Below are 16,842 nucleotides of genomic sequence, written 5' to 3' on the forward strand. Positions count from 1 at the left end.
ACGTGTTGATTTGTGTTTATTAAACGGCTTACAAGTTTATGTCTTACCTATTCGACTGTCTGATTCAAAGAGAACGAGTCCTTCCAAGAAACATCAGTACCTACGCTATGCGCAGTCGCATTCCATAACATCTTACTATTGACCTACTTCCTACTTAACCTACTGTACACTTAATCTACGCCTTAATTAATACATTACATATCCCCCCATTTAAGATTAGTAGGTACATTTAAAAAAAAACCCGAATGCGCCTAATATTAATTCCTAATCTCTGTAACGTGCTGGGATGTTACAAGAACGCTTTGGTCTATCGCGTACCGGAATGACTGGAATAGGATTGGGTTGCGGTTCGAGAGATGGTGTTTGTTCTGGTGGTGGCGGTGTGGCTGACGGCATTGTTGGTTCCCCAGGCATCTTCCTTTGTGGTACTTCTTGGTTTGTATTCGCTGGTTGTACTGTCTCTGACTTGCTGTCCTCAGTGCTTGGTGCTTCAATTCTTTTTCTCATTTGGTCAACGTGTCTCCTCCATTTTTGTCCATCTGGTAACTCGCACGTGTAGTTTCGTGGTCCCAGTATGTCGATGACCTTTGCTTCCTGCCAAGTTTTGGTATTAGGCTTCCGATAATCCCGAATCCAAACTATACTTCCCTTCTCAAATGTTGGAGAATCTCGACCTTTATGGTTACATTGCCTTTCCGTGTCTCGGTTTGTGTCAGGTCTCATTAAGTTGAGCGTCGTGTGGAGATGTCTACCCAGCATCAATTTCGCTGGCGTTTCATTCGTTTGACAGTGCGTGGAATTTCTATACCAGAATAAATACCTGCTGACAAGAGTGTCTGTCGAAACGTGTCGGTTTCTTTGGTCTAAAAGCGCTGCCTTGAAGCCTTTCTTAAAACTCTTTACTGCATTTTCTGCTGCTCCATTTGTCTCTGGTTTGTACGGCGGTCCGGTAACGTGCCTTATTCCATTTCTTTTTAAGAAAATTGAAAATTCCTCTGATGTGAGCTGTGTGCCGTTGTCTGACACCAAAGTCTCTGGAATTCCCCATCTTGCACATGTTTCCCTGATTTTGCCAATTGTTGCAGCGGACGTGATTGAGTTCATTTTAAAAATTTCAGGCCATTTACTATAAGCATCCAACATAATGAGGTAGTGGCTGTTATTAATCGGTCCAAGGAAATCGATGTGCACTCTTTGCCACGGACGCGTTGGTCTATTCCACGGAATTGGGATCGCTTTCTGAGGTTCCCTTGCGACTTTATTGCATGGAATGCAGCTACGAGCTATGTTCTCAATGTCCTTGTCCAAATTCGGCCACCAAAAATAGGCTCTGGCTATTGATTTCATTTTGACAATACCCAGGTGACTGCTGTGTAGTTCCTCTAACAGGTGGTGCTGCAGCTTTCTGGGCACAATTACTCTGTAGCCCCACATCAGACATCCTTGTTCGCAGGTTATCTCGTCTTTCCTCTGGACGAACGGTTTTAGGAAATCGTCTGTTTTTTGCTCTGGCCACCCCTCAGTTACGAACTTTACGATCTTACTCAGCGTGGGATCACGACGTGTGTCTCGCGATACCGCGGTGTGTGTGACTGGCATTCCCTCTGCAATCACTAGGTTGAGGTGTGTTGTCTCCGTAACCTCCTCAGACTCACCTGGTGTTTCTGAGTACAGTGGATGTCTTGACAACATGTCAGCTACACTGTTCTCCTGGCCTTTGACGTATTTGATTTTGTATTGGAATCCGGACGGATAGAGTGCCCACCGTTGGAATCTAGCTGATGCCATTTGTGGTATTCCTTTTTGCTCTCCGAAGAGGTATATTAGTGGCTTGTGATCCGTGTGTATTTCAAAGCTATGCCCTAGAAGATATGTCCTGAGTTTTGATGTCGCCCAGTAAATCGCCAAAGCCTCTTTATCAAGAACCGAATAATTGCCTTCTGCCTTGCTTAGCGTCCTGGAAATGAAGGCTATTGGTTTTAAGTCCCCATTCGTCGTCTTGTGTGATAAGGTGGCTGCAATTCCATAATGTGAGGCGTCCGTTGATAGAATTATCGGTCGTGAAGGGTCGAAGTGCTCTAGTACCCTATCTGACGCTATTTCTTGTTTGATGAGGTTGAATGCTTTTTCGCAACCCTGATCCCAAGCAAATTTCCTGTCGCTTTTTAACAGCTCGTAAAGAGGCCTCATTATTCCCGCAAATTCTGGTACAAACCTGCTGTAGTAATTTACTAAGCCAACAAAACTCTTTACCTGCCGCACATCTCTTGGCCTGGGTGCTTCAAGCATGGCTCTGATCTTGTCCTTGTTGGTTTTTAAACCCTCTCTTGAGATTACATATCCTAAGTATTTTATCTCATTTTTGAAAAATTCGCACTTTGATAATTTCAACACAAAGCCTGCCTCTTTCAGCCTTAGGAACACTTGCCTCAGGTTGTTTTTATGCTCTTGCCTGGTCTTTCCAGTGACTAGTATGTCATCTAAAAAGTTGGTCACCCCTCCGAGTCCGCTTAACGTTTGTTCTAATGTGCGCTGAAATATTGCGCTTGCTGGTACGATCCCGAAGGGGAGCCTATTTACCTTGTATAGACCCTTGTGCGTGCTCCATGCCAGTAATTTTGCTGATTCCTGGTCCACGACTAACTGATTGTATGCGTCGCTTAAGTCAATCTTGGTGAACGATTCACCCCCATTCAACTGCATAAATATTTCCTCTATTCTAGGCAAGGGGTATTTCACCTCCCTGAGATGCCTGTTCACCGTCACTTTGTAATCGCCACAAATTCGGATGCTACCATTTGCCTTTAATACTGGAACAATTGGTGTCCCCCAATCTCCGTGCTCAATGGGAGAAATTACACCTTTCTCTTCCAACCGCTGCAGTTCTGCTTCCACTTTTGATTTATAGAATAAGGGTAGGGCTCTAGGTTTATGATAAATGGGTTGGGTGCTGTCGGATTTTAGTTCTAGTATAATCGTCCTGTGCTTGTAACATCCCAATTGCTCTGAAAATAGATTATTAAATTCATCGGCAAAAATTTTTGTATCGGTGTCTAAGCTATTAATTTCACAATCGTTATTTATTAATGTAAATTTGAATTTACTTAAAAAGTCCCCGCCTAACAAATTGTTGTCCCCTGTCTTATCTACTACATGAAATATAAAATCATTGTGTACCACATTTTTATACCTTAACGTAGCCTCTATGTAGCCCTTATTGGCAACAGTATCTCCCGAGTATGATTTTAATTTAAGTCTACTTTTAAACAATGGGCATGCAGTCTTAAAATACTGGTTATAACACTCCTCTGTTATGACGGATAAGGTTGCTCCACAGTCGATCTGTATTGGCAACCTCACATTGTTTACACTGACCTGCAGCTTCATTGGTTCCTCCACTTGAAAGTCTAAATTAAAAATTTGTGCCTATTCAAAATCTTCTTCCGCTTCTATGGCGTTTTGTGTAGCTCTTGACCTACAGACCTTGGCTAAATGACCCACTTTATGGCAAGAGTTGCATTTGTACGTTGCGTATTTGCACCTCTGGTTCCCTGTATGTGCGGCTCCACATGCTTTACAAGACCACCTCCTTGGATTGTTCCCATTTCTGCGTCCTTCGAGTACTCCTGACGTGTTGTTTGCGCTGCCCGAAAATTCTGGATTCCACCTTTCTTTTCGGACCAGATTAATCTCCTTGTCAGCCTTGATGGTGGTTTCTCTCGCTAGTGCGATTTCCAAGAGATTTTCTAGTGATTTGCTCGGCTTTTCCTCGCACAGTCGGTCTCGAATTGGGCCCTTTCGCATACCGCACACGAATTTGTCTTTGAGGACGTTCCCCAGGTCCGCACCGAAGTCGCAATTCGTTGAGAGATTGTGTATTCGCACGTGCCAATCGTTCACGGTCTCTTCTTCCAACTGCTTCGCGTCGTAGAATTCTAACCTCTCTCTGAAAACGCACGTGGTCGGAGAAAAATGCTTCTTCAAGTGGTTGCAGAGTTCTTCGTACGTCTTGTCTTTAGGGGCTTTTGGTGTGCACAGGTCTCTGAGTATCTTGTAAGTATCTTGGCCAATTAAACTGATCAACGCCGCTACTCGCTTCTTAGATGCTTCCGTGTCCTTGATGTCATTTATTTCGAAGTATTGCTCGAGCTGTTCTTGGTATAAAATCCAGCTGTCCACACGTGGATTGAAATTTTGTATCGAACCAATCATCTTCGTTGTTCTTCTTTTTAATCCTCGTCGCCAGTGATAAGTATTAACAAAACGAGCACGTGTTGATTTGTGTTTATTAAACGGCTTGCAAGTTTATGTCTTACCTATTCGACTGTCTGTCTCAAAGAGAACGAGTCCTTCCAAGAAACATCAGTACCTACGCTATGCGCAGTCGCATTCCATAACATCTTACTATTGACCTACTTCCTACTTAACCTACTGTACACTTAATCTACGCCTTAATTAATACATTACAGTTACCAAAGAACATCTAAAAAAAGACAGCGAAAAAGTCAAGGCGATACTAGATGCCCCAACACCACAAACTATGAGACCAACACGAGAGGGTAAAGCCAGCTTTAGAATACGAATAGAGAGTTAGGTCAGATGTTAGACGTTAAGATGATCAGTACCCCTTTTGTGTAATTGGTTATTAAGAATAAATAATTTGTTAAACATTAAGAGATTTCCTGAAGAGTGAATACTGAATATACAACAGTTTCCACAAACAGATGTACAGCCTCTCTAACCAATGCTGAGTTCCTTGAGGAAGAAATATACACTAGACTCCGAAAGTTCAAGAAAACTACCCGGATTCTTGAGCGCTGCCCTTTTGAAGAATGTACGCTTTCTCTGTTTAAGCCCTGGATTCTGTTCATGCAACAGTCATTTACCAGCGGCGAACTCCACAATGACTGGAAAACAGTAACTGTAAAACCTATTATTTTATAGAATTCTATGATGAAGTTCCTTCTTGAACATCATTCCTGCTGAGGCATCATGAATTTGGGCCGAACCGCTCGGTAGGCACCAATCTTATTTGCTGCTTCAATAACGGCCCTAAATAAATCATCTCTAAATTGCTCAAGATCTATGTACGTCAAATTCTCGAATGCACTAATGCTAATCCAATCCTTGTTAGGGACAAACAAGGCTATTAGGTTTATTTGAACTCCATCCACCATTTGATGATGTGATCTCAAAATGTTTCATGGTAAATGCTATTTAAATTTTATAATATAACATACCATGTACTTGTGGTTTAAACATCAAAATTGCATAACTTTTTATTCTAATAAAAGGGAAAGGTTCCATGAGCGCTCGATGATTCAAATGGTTAGGTGGGTGCTAATAACTCGAAGATCACCGGTTCGATCCCCTCATAGATCACTTTTTTTCTTACATTGTTACTAGTAACTATTATCTAGGTTGCTTTTTATAAAAAACTAGATTAGTTTAATTCAGTGGAGAGGGAAGTTCTACGTAATAATAATTCGACTAATTTTTTACTAAAATCTATTGTGCACAACGATTGGTTTCCTTCGATATTTGCAATGTGTCCTTCTAAGTAGGAAAAGTGGATTTTTAAGTGGTTAGTTAATTTTAAAATAATCGTTACCTGAATGAAAGTTTCATTATTTTTGAAGAGGCGTATAGTTTATTAGGAAGGATGGTTTAATCTATAAAAGACTGCAGAAATAATGACAACCAATGACCAAAGTTTTGTATAAGTGAGTAGAGTGCAGAAATAATAACAACCTGTAGCCAAAGTTTTGTATAAGTGAGTTTTTATGTTTGTAACTAGCATTATTTTAAAATTATAAATAATAAAAAATGACGAAAACTTTAATATAGAATAAAAACGCAGTTGCAACAACAAAATTGGAAATACCACAAAATCAAAAAGCCAACCGAATAAATGGGAAAATAATAATTTTTAAAAACAGTTAGTGTTCTGTTTATTCCGAACAATCCTACAATTGAGTTGTAGTACCGAGAGAGATTTTTTAAAGTTTGTTTTTGATCGTTGCATTTACAACTTAAATTTTCAAATTGACGGTAATCTGACAAGATGAAAATTAATCAAGAATTAGCACCGGGATTGTTCACTTACCACTTCCTAAAAACATAACCAATGCAGTTCTTGTTGTTTTAGGTTTTCAAATTCATAAATTGTAATTTTTAAAAATAAATTTCCGAAATTATTTTTAATTAAGACATATAACAAAACGTCATTTTCTTTAAACTGTATCCTATCCCTAGCTAAAAACAAAGGAATGGCTTATTATTTTTTGTATTAATTTTTTGTTATTTCCTTTTTATACCTTCATTAGTAAAAACAATCCGATGTTTCTATCAGAAATCTATTCATGATCTGTCGTGTGGATACTTGTGATTTCTTTGACCGATTTTACATACTTGTAGATATCTGCAACATCATTTATATTTATGACAGACGTAAGATCGAATATTCAGTCCCAAGGCTGCCAAGGAGCTTCAACTTCGTGCTTCGCTGGACGAAATATGCCAGTAACTTTTTCGGAGATGTAAACATGCTTTTCAGCGCAGTGCTCCTTGAACGTGAAATATGTGGTCTTGCTCAAAGATTAAATTACGTTTCATCTTATACAATTTTTCAATGTGACTACTTTCGTTAAAATATCCACTCAGTGCGGGCAATATTTAAAAGAATATGTTATAAAAAACAATGTTAGATAGAACGGAAATTTGAAAATAACTATTCTACTTTGATTTTTGGAATTTTTGTATCTATACCTCTCGGCCTATGTGCCGGCTGGCTGCGGTCAGCCCCCATAAAATTAGAATTAGACCTCTTTCGTTGATTAATGCATTGATCCTGTAACAAATACTACACATTACAGGCGTTGCAAATTCGATTATATGCCTCGAGTAATTTGAAGACCTGGGCAAGTTTCCGTTGTACAAAGTTTACCCTGTATTTGATAAGCTTCACTTACAACCTTTATAAGTAGCTTAATTTGCTATTCAAGTAAGATTTTAACAGACTAATAGACTAGTGTGTAGTACACATACCAAACACAGTTGAAATGATGAGAGTAATTTTACATAACATTACATTACTAAGATACTGAAAATACACACCGCAGGCATTCGCAAGATTCTTACTAAACTTTAGAGTTTTATAAATCAAGGTTCTGTCGCCGAACACTCTACAGGTAGTTGGATCTGGAGATTTATGTACCTTGAAGGCTGAATTTCTTGAATTAAATGATATATTAAGCGATAGAACTCATACCGCATTCACAATGCTGTATGAAATGAATATGAATTCTAAGTGAATTAAACTCTTCAAATAAAAATTTGATATCCTGAAGTGTGAAGAAAATTAAGTACATATGTGGTAAATGATTTATTCATATTTATTATTAATATTATGAAATACAGAATTTAAGGAAAATGAAAATTTTCCAGTTGCAGTAATGTACGCCGTTATCGCGGTAATTAATTAATGGTGCTTTGTTGTTAAGATAAGTCAAACCGATAATGACTTACCGTTTAAGTACTTAAAATTTAAAGTGCACATAATAACAACTTATCGATTATAGATTTCGACATGTTTGATGAAAATGTTTTCTTGAGATTTGTATTTGCATATAACTGAATTTTAAATTTTGGTTGCAAAGAAAATAAAAAGAGGCAGTTAAAGTTAAACCTAATAAGTGCGATTCAAAGCACTGAAGTAAGCAATTATTATTTCAGTACTTAGCCAATATAATCAAGTTTAAAATTCACGTTTAAACAAATAAAAATTAAGTTTAAACTTTAATAATCCGTATCAACATTTTTGGTTATGGATGAAAGTTGAGAATATATGTGCTTGTTTTAGTAATTTTTACAAAACTGCCATGCCATTTCATTCGCATTGTATTGACAATGGTATGGGGGCAATCTAAGAATTTCATAACCAGTCCATGTCAACGTCTCATCTACCATATAAACTTTTGTGCAGCCATTCTTGCATTTGACTTTTTTTCCTAGAAAATGTTGGTAGCTTGTCCAACTGCATTGAATAATATGGTGCGTTGTCCATAACCACCACACATTTTTTGTTCAACTCGGCCAAAGCAGAAATAAGTTGATTAACCACCCAATTGTGACAAAGTGTCCCGTCCATTCGTTCACATAAAATTTGGCGACCGTTTACCTCCCTACGTTTGTAACCCATCGACTTTGGAATTCTGTAAATTCCAAATTATTTCGCGAATAAGCCAAAAGTGTGTTTGTTGTAAAGTATTAATTTTTTCGTTGTATAATTTGAAAAAGTGAGTTTTCGTTTGAAAGATAATGAATTTTTCAAATTTTCGTCTTTAGTGACGTTTTTTAATTAAGAAATATTTAAAAAGTTTAAAAATCACAGAAAATATGTTCACTATTCTCATCATTAACTCTTCACGCCTGAGTTGGGTATCAGCTATTTTCGTTTACAGATAGCACCTTTTCATCGAAATTTTTATTTGTAACAAAATAATTTTCGGCATTTTAAATTTTAATGACAAAAGTTAGAAATGATGCAACTTGATATTATATGATCTCTAATTAAAAATAAATGTAGCAAATCAAGTGACGTCTGTCTCACGCACTGGCAGTTTTTGTCAATGAATCAGTTTATCCAACGTGAAGAAAAAATTTCATGGCTCACTTTTGTCTAAAAACATTCTGAACCTTTATATAGTATATTAGCTGACCCCGTGAACTTCGTTTCACCTACAATTTAATTTTGAATCTGCAAAACCGAATGCTTTGAAATCTTGCAGATGTTTTAAACATATGATAAGCATAATAAACTTTTATTCAAAATATATTTACTTATCCCCTCCAAAAAATTGATGACGTCAGCCCAAAATTTTGCCAAATGAATCCTCTCTAAAATGTCCAAGATAGGATGAGACTATACTTGTGATTTATCATTCCATTCATAATTTTTGGTTTTGCTTATAGGGGGTGTCTCAAAGAAATTAATCACTGAATCAATTTATTTTATTGATTGAATCAAGAATTGCAAAACTGAATTTTTAAATATTGCAGACGTTTTGAAGTTACTGTTTGACATGGTAGGTTTTTAATCAAAATATATCTGTTTATCAAGCCCAAAAACTTGATGACGTCATCTCAAGATTTTGCCGAACAAATCCTATCTAAAATGTGCAAAACATCATCAGTATATTTTCGTACTTTATCATTGCATTCATATTTTTTAGATTTGTTTTTACAGTGACTCCAAAAAATGTATGGATCATTCAATTTATTTTAGAGAATAACTCAAGAGTTGAAGAAATGACTTCTTTGAGATCTTGCAGACGTTTTAAAGTTATTGTAAGCATGGTAAATTGTTAAGAATATTTACTTATTCCCCCCAAAAAATTGATGGAACGGCCCACTCGATTTTCGCAGATAATTTTGGGAATACAATACAGTTATTTTTAGTATTACACCGCACCAATCCAAGGTGGTATACGTGTTGATCGTAAATGTTGATTAGGTCATCACAAAATTGTATGAAGAAAAGACTCAACTCGAAAATGCTGAATATGTTTCATTATACATTTGGTGCGAAGGAAGTTCTGTCGAAACAACGTTCGATCAAATTTTTGACAATGGTTGATATAAATAAAACTCAGTAGATGCTCATACTCGAAATACGAAGTATCTACTCGAATATCAAATCAAAATATTTCTAGTTTTTCTAGATGATGCTAATACTTCAGTAGGTAACAGTTGATGCTCAAGTAGTATCTCGATACAACAAAAACTGAAAACAGTGACAGTGTTCAACCATCAAGGCAAAAATCGAGTCACCAAAATATAAGTTAGTATGGGGTAGATACCTTGAGTTGGGAATCTCTATGGTCAGTGTTAGAAAGAAGGCACTGCACAATTTATGCATAAATAAAAGCTAATTATCTTACGACTTCAGTTTTAATTTATCGGATTCCGTGATTCCTTCACTCGAGAATGTTTAAATTTTGGGAAAATTTTCGAAACGATTGAAGTCGGTTGATCAAAGCTATACATTTGCATGATATAAAATAATAAATTTTAAACATAATTAATATCACTTATAATGTTTAAATATGATAAGCATAAATATATATCATAATTAAACCGAAACTCGTTGTCCTAAAAGCCCGAAATTATTAAAAACAAATCAATTTGTTTAAACATTGTTAAATTATCCCCGAAAATGTGCATTTTCCCGGCCAAAATATGAAAAATAATTTTTGCAGTCTCATGGTGACGTACGATGACGTCAATGTCACGTGAGCTACCTGTATAAAGGTCACGTTTTACGGTCCTTTGTGTTCAGTATTAATTTCTGTTTGATGGCGGCAAGATCGTCGCGTCATTTTGTCGTAAAAGTGGAGCGTTTTAGCGAATTTCAATTTTATTATTAATACATATTAAGGAAAATTTGTTGTGTTAGTGCTGTGAACACGGACGAAAATGAATATTTTTCCGAAAAAGACCAAAAACAGGGTAAGTACGACTTCAGTTTTAATTTATCGGATTCCGTGGTTCGTTTGGTCGTCAATGTTTACATTTTGGATAAATTTTCGAAACGATTGAAGTTGGTGGGTAAAGTTATACATTTTCGCGATATAATTAAATAAAATTTAAACATAATTAATAGAATTCATATTGTTCAATATATGATAATTAAACCGAAATCCATCTTCCTAAGAACACGAGGTTAGCAAAAACAAATTAGTTTGTTTAAACATTGTTAAATTAACCCCGAAAATGTACAATTTCTGATCTAAAATATGAAAAATAATTTTTGCAATCTCATCGTGACGTACGATGACGTCACTGTCACGTGAGCTACCTGATAAAAAATCAATTTTTCCATCCTCTGTGTTTAGTTTTGATTCCGGTCTGGTAGAAGCAATACTGGAGCTTCGTTTTGGCTTAAAAGTAGCACGTGTTCGCGAATTTCTAATTTATGGTTAATAAATATTAGCGAAAATGTTTTGTGTTACGTGCTGTGAACACGAAGGAAAGTGGATATTTTTCCATAAATGCCCGATTTTTTTTGAAATATGTTGTTAATAACATGCATTCAGAACTGATAAAGTACGGGTTTGGAATATACAAGGTCAGCGTTCATAATTCACAAAATACCGTATGCATCATTTTTAAACTACGGCGTCCAAATTTGCAAAATACGGTGTCCTTTACCCATGCTATCAAACCCTAGTCCTCTCTTTTAATGGCAAGACGCACTCCAGACCTCCTCGTATTGTTTGGTTCTTGCTGGGCAACAGCAACGAGCGAGCACAGTCATCGCCCTTTGTTGGCAAACGTGGAGAAATTTGTATATTGTAACTTTTGTAACTGAAGCATTTTGTACTGTATATTGTATGTGTTACTAACTTAACTTGGGTCTTGCCAATTTAGCTCCAGTGGTGCAAATGCTTTGTTTTCACGGTGCATTTGCTTGGGTTTTAATTTTGCAACAGTGCATTCTTTGGTTCCGAGACTGAATTCTCCATATCGTCAGACGCTCAGGCCTGGGCGGGTTCTGTTGGCCCTTAGACGCTGGATCATCATCCTAAACGGATGAGGTTCATCATCCTAAACGGATGAGGTCAGTCGGCCCTGTATCTATGCGGCTGCTTTCTCCCTTGGGCGTGTGAGCGCTGCGACCTATAGATTTCGTTTCGAGTTCCATCGGTGTGCTTGCTTGGGTATTAATTTTGCAACAGTGCATTTTTTGGTTCCGGGTTTGAATTCTCCATGTCGTCAGACGCTTTGGCCTGGGGGGGTTCTTTTGGCCCTTAGACGCTGGGTTGCATCGTTCTTTGAGAATGAGGTAAGACGAGCTTGGATTTATGCGGCTGCGTTCTCCCTTGGGCGTGTGAGCGCTGCGACCAATAGATTTCGTCCCGAGTTCCATCGGTGTGCTTGCTTGGGTTTTCATTTTGCAACATTCTCAATTTTTGGTGCAATTTCTTCCGGTGGTGTATTGGGTACTAACTTTGCATTTTTATTGTATCTGAATTGTATCTGTATCTGTAGTGTATTCTGTATTGTAGCTAGATTGTAGGTACCTGTATTGTATTTCCGTTGTATTGTACTGTATAACGTTCTATCCCTCATTAACAATTCCTAGCCAGATCTGCTCCAGACCTTCCCGTGGTTCTTGCTGAGCATCAACTATCGAGGACAGAAAATTCAAATTCAAAACCAGCAAAGTTTCACAAAAATCATGAAAATCGCTCGTTGGTGGCCAACGTGGAGCAAAAGAGACTTTTGTAACTCAACTAACTTTGTTAACTCTATATTCTTAAGGGAAAAAAAATATTACATTTAATTTATCATTTGTAAGGACAAATAGTCATTTGCCACGCCGATGCTCATTTTTAGATTAAATGCTCACAAAACGCGTAAATGTTCAATTTGTGTCCGGGGAGATACAATGTTTGCAAGTAGATACACAGTACATCGGGTAGATGCTCTGGTATATAAGAGTAATAATGAAGTAGGTACTTCGTACTTCGAATATGAGTATCTACTCAGTTTTATTCATACCCTCCAATGTCTCGCTTCAATGTTTGATTATGATGTTGATTATGAGCACAACGCTGATCAACTTCCGTATCCGAATTACCCTTGAAATAAATCATCGCGATTTGCACCTTAGGTAGTTCGTCGCACATTTGATTGACTTCGTGGACTTATGTCAGCTTGTCGTCGTCTCGGCATTGTAATGAACTTCATAAAACGACACAGAATTATTTTCACAGTCAATCAAATCTGTAAATTTTGTCTTGAGAATTTTAAAATATTGAAAACTTCAAATTAAATCCTCGAATAACGGTAAAGTTTGAAGTTTTGTCGAAACCAACAAAGTGAACATAGGTAAATAGAATGGCAGATCAAAATTAATAAGACACTTTCGCAATGTGTAACTAAATTCACTTTAACTAAGACTATTCTTAAAATAAACGACTTTTTTTTTACGAAAAAACAAAGAACGATTTGAAATGCAATAATACTTTTTTCACAATCGCACGGAAGAAATAGTTTTGTATGACACGTCAGTTAGGCGACAGGTCCGTCAGGAACGCCAACTATTCAAATTCATTCGAAGTGGCGATTCCCATGCAAAATTTTAAATTTTTTTTTACCTTTTAGCCGTCTTATTTTTTATAAATTTTCTTACATCAAAACCTTATCCTGACAATAAGGTACACGTAAAAAAAAGAATCGTCCAATTCGGTGCAGTAGATCTGAAGTTATAAGCGTACATACATTTCGGCGATTCATTTTTATTAATATAGATGAACGATATTAGTTAATTATTATTATTACCATTTCGTCCAGTGCGTGGAAGCAAAGTATGTTTAAAAGCGACGTACATTAGCATAATTTCAAGTTTCAACCTTACTAAATTTTAATTATAAATATAGTCCTGTGATGTAACGTTCGTGTTTTATCGTACGTAAATACCAAAAAAATTATGCTTTAATTACTTTTGCAAAGTAATATCTAAATGCAACGCACTGTTATCCAAAAAACTAATTTTTAACTTTAATGAATATTCTCTTGGGGAAAGAATCGTTCTGCCGAGTTAATTAAAAAGGTATTCTAGTTTCTATGAGAAAAATTGAGTTTATTGCACCTAAATCTTCTGAAATTATTCAAAACTTCAAAGTGCCGAGAAAAGTCATTTCGGTTTTTAGTTCGCTTTAGTTAAACAAACTGAAAACACAACACCGTGGATTGCATTACAAGAAATGATATATAAATTAATTTAAACGGTGATTTTGAATTCAGAATATCGACTAATTTAAAATAAAGAGAATTGAAATATTTGAATGGGTGTGGAATGGGTGAAGAATTTTAAACCAAACCAACAGAAATTATTTCGGCACTAATGGTGTTAGAAAATTTTAATTTTTTAATAAAGAAAACTGTTTGTATTTTGATTCCTGAAATAGAGACGTAGGCGTTGGGATAGTTTATTAATATTTTTTTTTCGTCGACCACTTATTAATGTGAATATTAAAGATTTTTTTTTCCGAAAAAAGGATGCGTTAATGGACGTCATTAACGATCTCTTTTTCATTAACGCACTCTTTTTTAGTTCGTCATTTTCACGGTTTTAAAACGTTGTGATCTGTCATGATGTTAGACAACCAGATATACTCATTTATTTTTTTTTAATTTTATTCATTTTACAAGAAACTTTTACAATTAATGAAATATTGTTATAACATAATTAGAATTATTTTTGGATATTCATCACAAAACTATTAGAACTACAATTGTTAAAGGTTACGAAAGGAACAGATAAATTCATTGTGTTGCTGACGTCAGGATTTATGTTGATTTGAACGTTTTCGGAGGTGTTTGAGGTTATGTTATTTATCGAGTTGATCGAGTTATTTATTTCTGTTTCTGCTGGCGAATTAGAAGGAAAATTAGCAGTGGCTGAGCAAAACAATTGTGTAGAGGTCTCGGGGGTGGTGGAAGAAGTTGCTGTCTCGTTACAAAACAATTGCTTGGCAATATTAACTTTATTTTGAACTGAGTCTTCTATGTATGACTCTGCAACCCTTGTTGATTTCCACCCACCGTGCCTCTTTATTGCCGTAAAATCAGCCCCTGAGTCAGATAAGATTGTGGCTGATGATCTACGGAAACAATGTCCCGTATAGAGTTTTGGCTGATCTAATTTTAAAAATTGTGCAACTACATGGAATTTTGGAAAATGTGTTGAAACCAACAGGGTTTGTAGTGCATTTATTGTGTCTGTAGTGTATAAAGAATCGTGTATGTTTTGTATGGTTGGGTCTCAGCGTTATATACCGTCTGATTAATTTTAAAAATATACTTTGGTCATCATCTACAATGGTAAAAACTCGTTTTTCTTTTATTTTTGTTCTGGAGCCAGGGATAGTACCTAACTAAAAATTTTGATTTCAAATCTTCAACATTGTTGGTTTACAATTCTAGAAGTTCATGCTTTCTTAAAGCTCCAGCGATGCCAAAAATGAGTGCTACCTATAAAAGTTGTTAGCTTGTACAAATTCAAGTTCTTGGTCTTACTTTACCTTGGCCATTAAAAATACATCATTTGGAGCTTCAATAATAAATTGTTGTACTTGCCCTTTCTCCAATATTTTTGATTTTTTTGGAACATGTCCTTCACTTTGTCTTTTAATGTACATTATCATTTTATGATAATTGCCAATGTCAATATTTTTTTTTAGACGTAGAGTAGACTTCAACATTGAAAATTTTGGCCAGAGGCTCGCAATTAATCCTTTTTGTACGATCTCGGCAAAATACGCCAGCAAGACGGGCTCAATGTAATCGTTTACGTGTTGCTTGGTACACCAATCGCAGAATTCAGAGTATGTTCTTTCGTAGAGATCTTTACTTTTAGCCGGTAATAAACTTCCACACGCATCGTTCGCACTTGCTATTACTGCAACCGGAAGATCACTATTTTCTAGTTCCATTTCTCAATTTACAATTTACAACCGCAATGGCAAACGCTTTTTATACAATGAATGTCAAAGTTTGTGATTCGCTTGTCATTTTTTTTCCAATGATAACTATGTTAACTGTTCAAAATTAAAACACACAAGAATGGGCAAGTTTGTGGTCAACGAAAAAATGTTGTAATAAATTCGTTTGTTAATGGGAGATTAATAATCTCCTTCATTAACAAACTAGTTTATTAAATAACTATTAACCTCAAGAACAAAAATGTGACGTTTAACGTAACTACTATTAATAGTGGCTAGCAATCTTATTTTTAGCATCGTTTTTTGTGATGTCATAATAATAAAACGATATAATTTTATACTAGGTACATACTACAAAATACAAACGTACCATGAACACTGTTAATGGCTATTTCGATCATAAGGATATCCATAATTTCCATAAATGTATTAATAAGTAAGTATATTTTAGTTGTACAAGAATTTTTGCAACGAAATTGAATTTTTTATCCTGTGAAATTTCTTTAAACCTCTTAAGTGGATTATTCTTAATGTGTAGAAGACAATGCGGTACACAATTTTATTTAAGTTAATTTTTTAACGTAAGGTAAAAAGAATCAAAAATTTGTATAATCCCTGTGATATTTAATATTTAAACTTGTTGTTAAACGTATTTACGTTAAGAGAATATCACCAATGAAGTATCTTTTGGAGAATGTTTAAAGCAATATACGTATTTGATCTATGAGTAAACAAAAATACTTTAAAAAATCCATTTCCGGTGTACAATAGGAAATAACACGCGTAAAGAATTTATTTGTACTAAAAGGATATATAAAGAAATATCTGGAGAGTTGCCTATAAAATTTCACAACTTCCGTTTTAATACCTTTATTTTTTATTTGCTTTTGTTCATTAACCTATTAGCTTTCATCTTTATAAAACCACCGCTGTACTACCAATAATTTTAAAGTGCAGCAATAAATTGTAATCATATATCGCAAACACTTTGCCCTAAATAATGGATAATCACGATTTAACACAGTAAATAAATTACTATATTGATTACCAAATAAAACTACTGGTCAAAATCTACAAAATAAAATATAAACAGTAAAGTGTATATGGTTCTTCCTCAAAGCAGGTAAATATTAAATTATTTTTGATTAAAAATAAGTTTATATACGTGTTATATTCAAATCGACAAGTATTTGTTGATTTCTGTAATATTCGCTAAACGTATGAAAAATTTAATTTATTTAGCAGCCTTAAGTAGATTACAAATATGACGCAAAATATGTAAACTTTATAAATTATTTTAATTCAGTTTTAAATTTTGAAGCTGTTATTA

The 16,842-nt window shown here is 35.5% G+C and overlaps 2 protein-coding genes across 3 annotated transcripts; both read right to left on the reverse strand.

Annotated features, from left to right (window-relative positions):
* On the reverse strand, positions 1–3,462 carry LOC135134145 (uncharacterized protein K02A2.6-like). 2 transcript variants are annotated; one of them, XM_064062764.1, is made up of 2 exons: positions 1,656–3,462; positions 1–1,604 (listed from the first exon to the last, which is right to left on the reverse strand). In XM_064062764.1, the coding sequence occupies exons 1-2, from the start codon at positions 3,385–3,387 to the stop codon at positions 265–267; spliced, it is 3,072 nt and encodes a 1,023-aa protein (XP_063918834.1). In that variant the 5' UTR covers positions 3,388–3,462; the 3' UTR covers positions 1–264. The 2 variants fall into 2 exon arrangements, with proteins under 2 accessions (XP_063918834.1, XP_063918833.1); XM_064062763.1 differs by having other exon boundaries at positions 1–1,613.
* LOC135134152 (uncharacterized) lies at positions 2,919–5,522 on the reverse strand. Its single transcript, XM_064062771.1, has 2 exons — positions 3,376–5,522; positions 2,919–3,005 (listed from the first exon to the last, which is right to left on the reverse strand). The coding sequence occupies exon 1, from the start codon at positions 4,210–4,212 to the stop codon at positions 3,427–3,429; it is 786 nt and encodes a 261-aa protein (XP_063918841.1). The 5' UTR covers positions 4,213–5,522; the 3' UTR covers positions 2,919–3,005; positions 3,376–3,426.
* Between the last annotated feature and the right edge of the window lie 11,320 nt (positions 5,523–16,842).

The sequence above is a fragment of the Zophobas morio genome, unplaced genomic scaffold, assembly GCF_036711695.1.
Source record: "Zophobas morio isolate AGI-343-1 ecotype UQ-CSIRO unplaced genomic scaffold, CSIRO_AGI_Zmor_V1 ptg000023l, whole genome shotgun sequence".
Taxonomy (NCBI): Eukaryota; Metazoa; Arthropoda; class Insecta; order Coleoptera; family Tenebrionidae; genus Zophobas; species Zophobas morio.

Bases quoted from the DNA above. Each gene is read 5' to 3' on its own strand.
- LOC135134152 (XM_064062771.1), bottom strand. From the start codon at position 4,212: ATGATTGGTTCGATACAAAATTTCAATCCACGTGTGGACAGCTGGATT.
- LOC135134145 (XM_064062763.1), bottom strand. From the start codon at position 3,387: ATGAAGCTGCAGGTCAGTGTAAACAATGTGAGGTTGCCAATACAGATC. The intron at 1,614-1,655 runs GTGAGTCTGAGG...ACCTCAACCTAG, and splicing joins ACTGTACTCAGAAACACCAG to TGATTGCAGAGGGAATGCCA.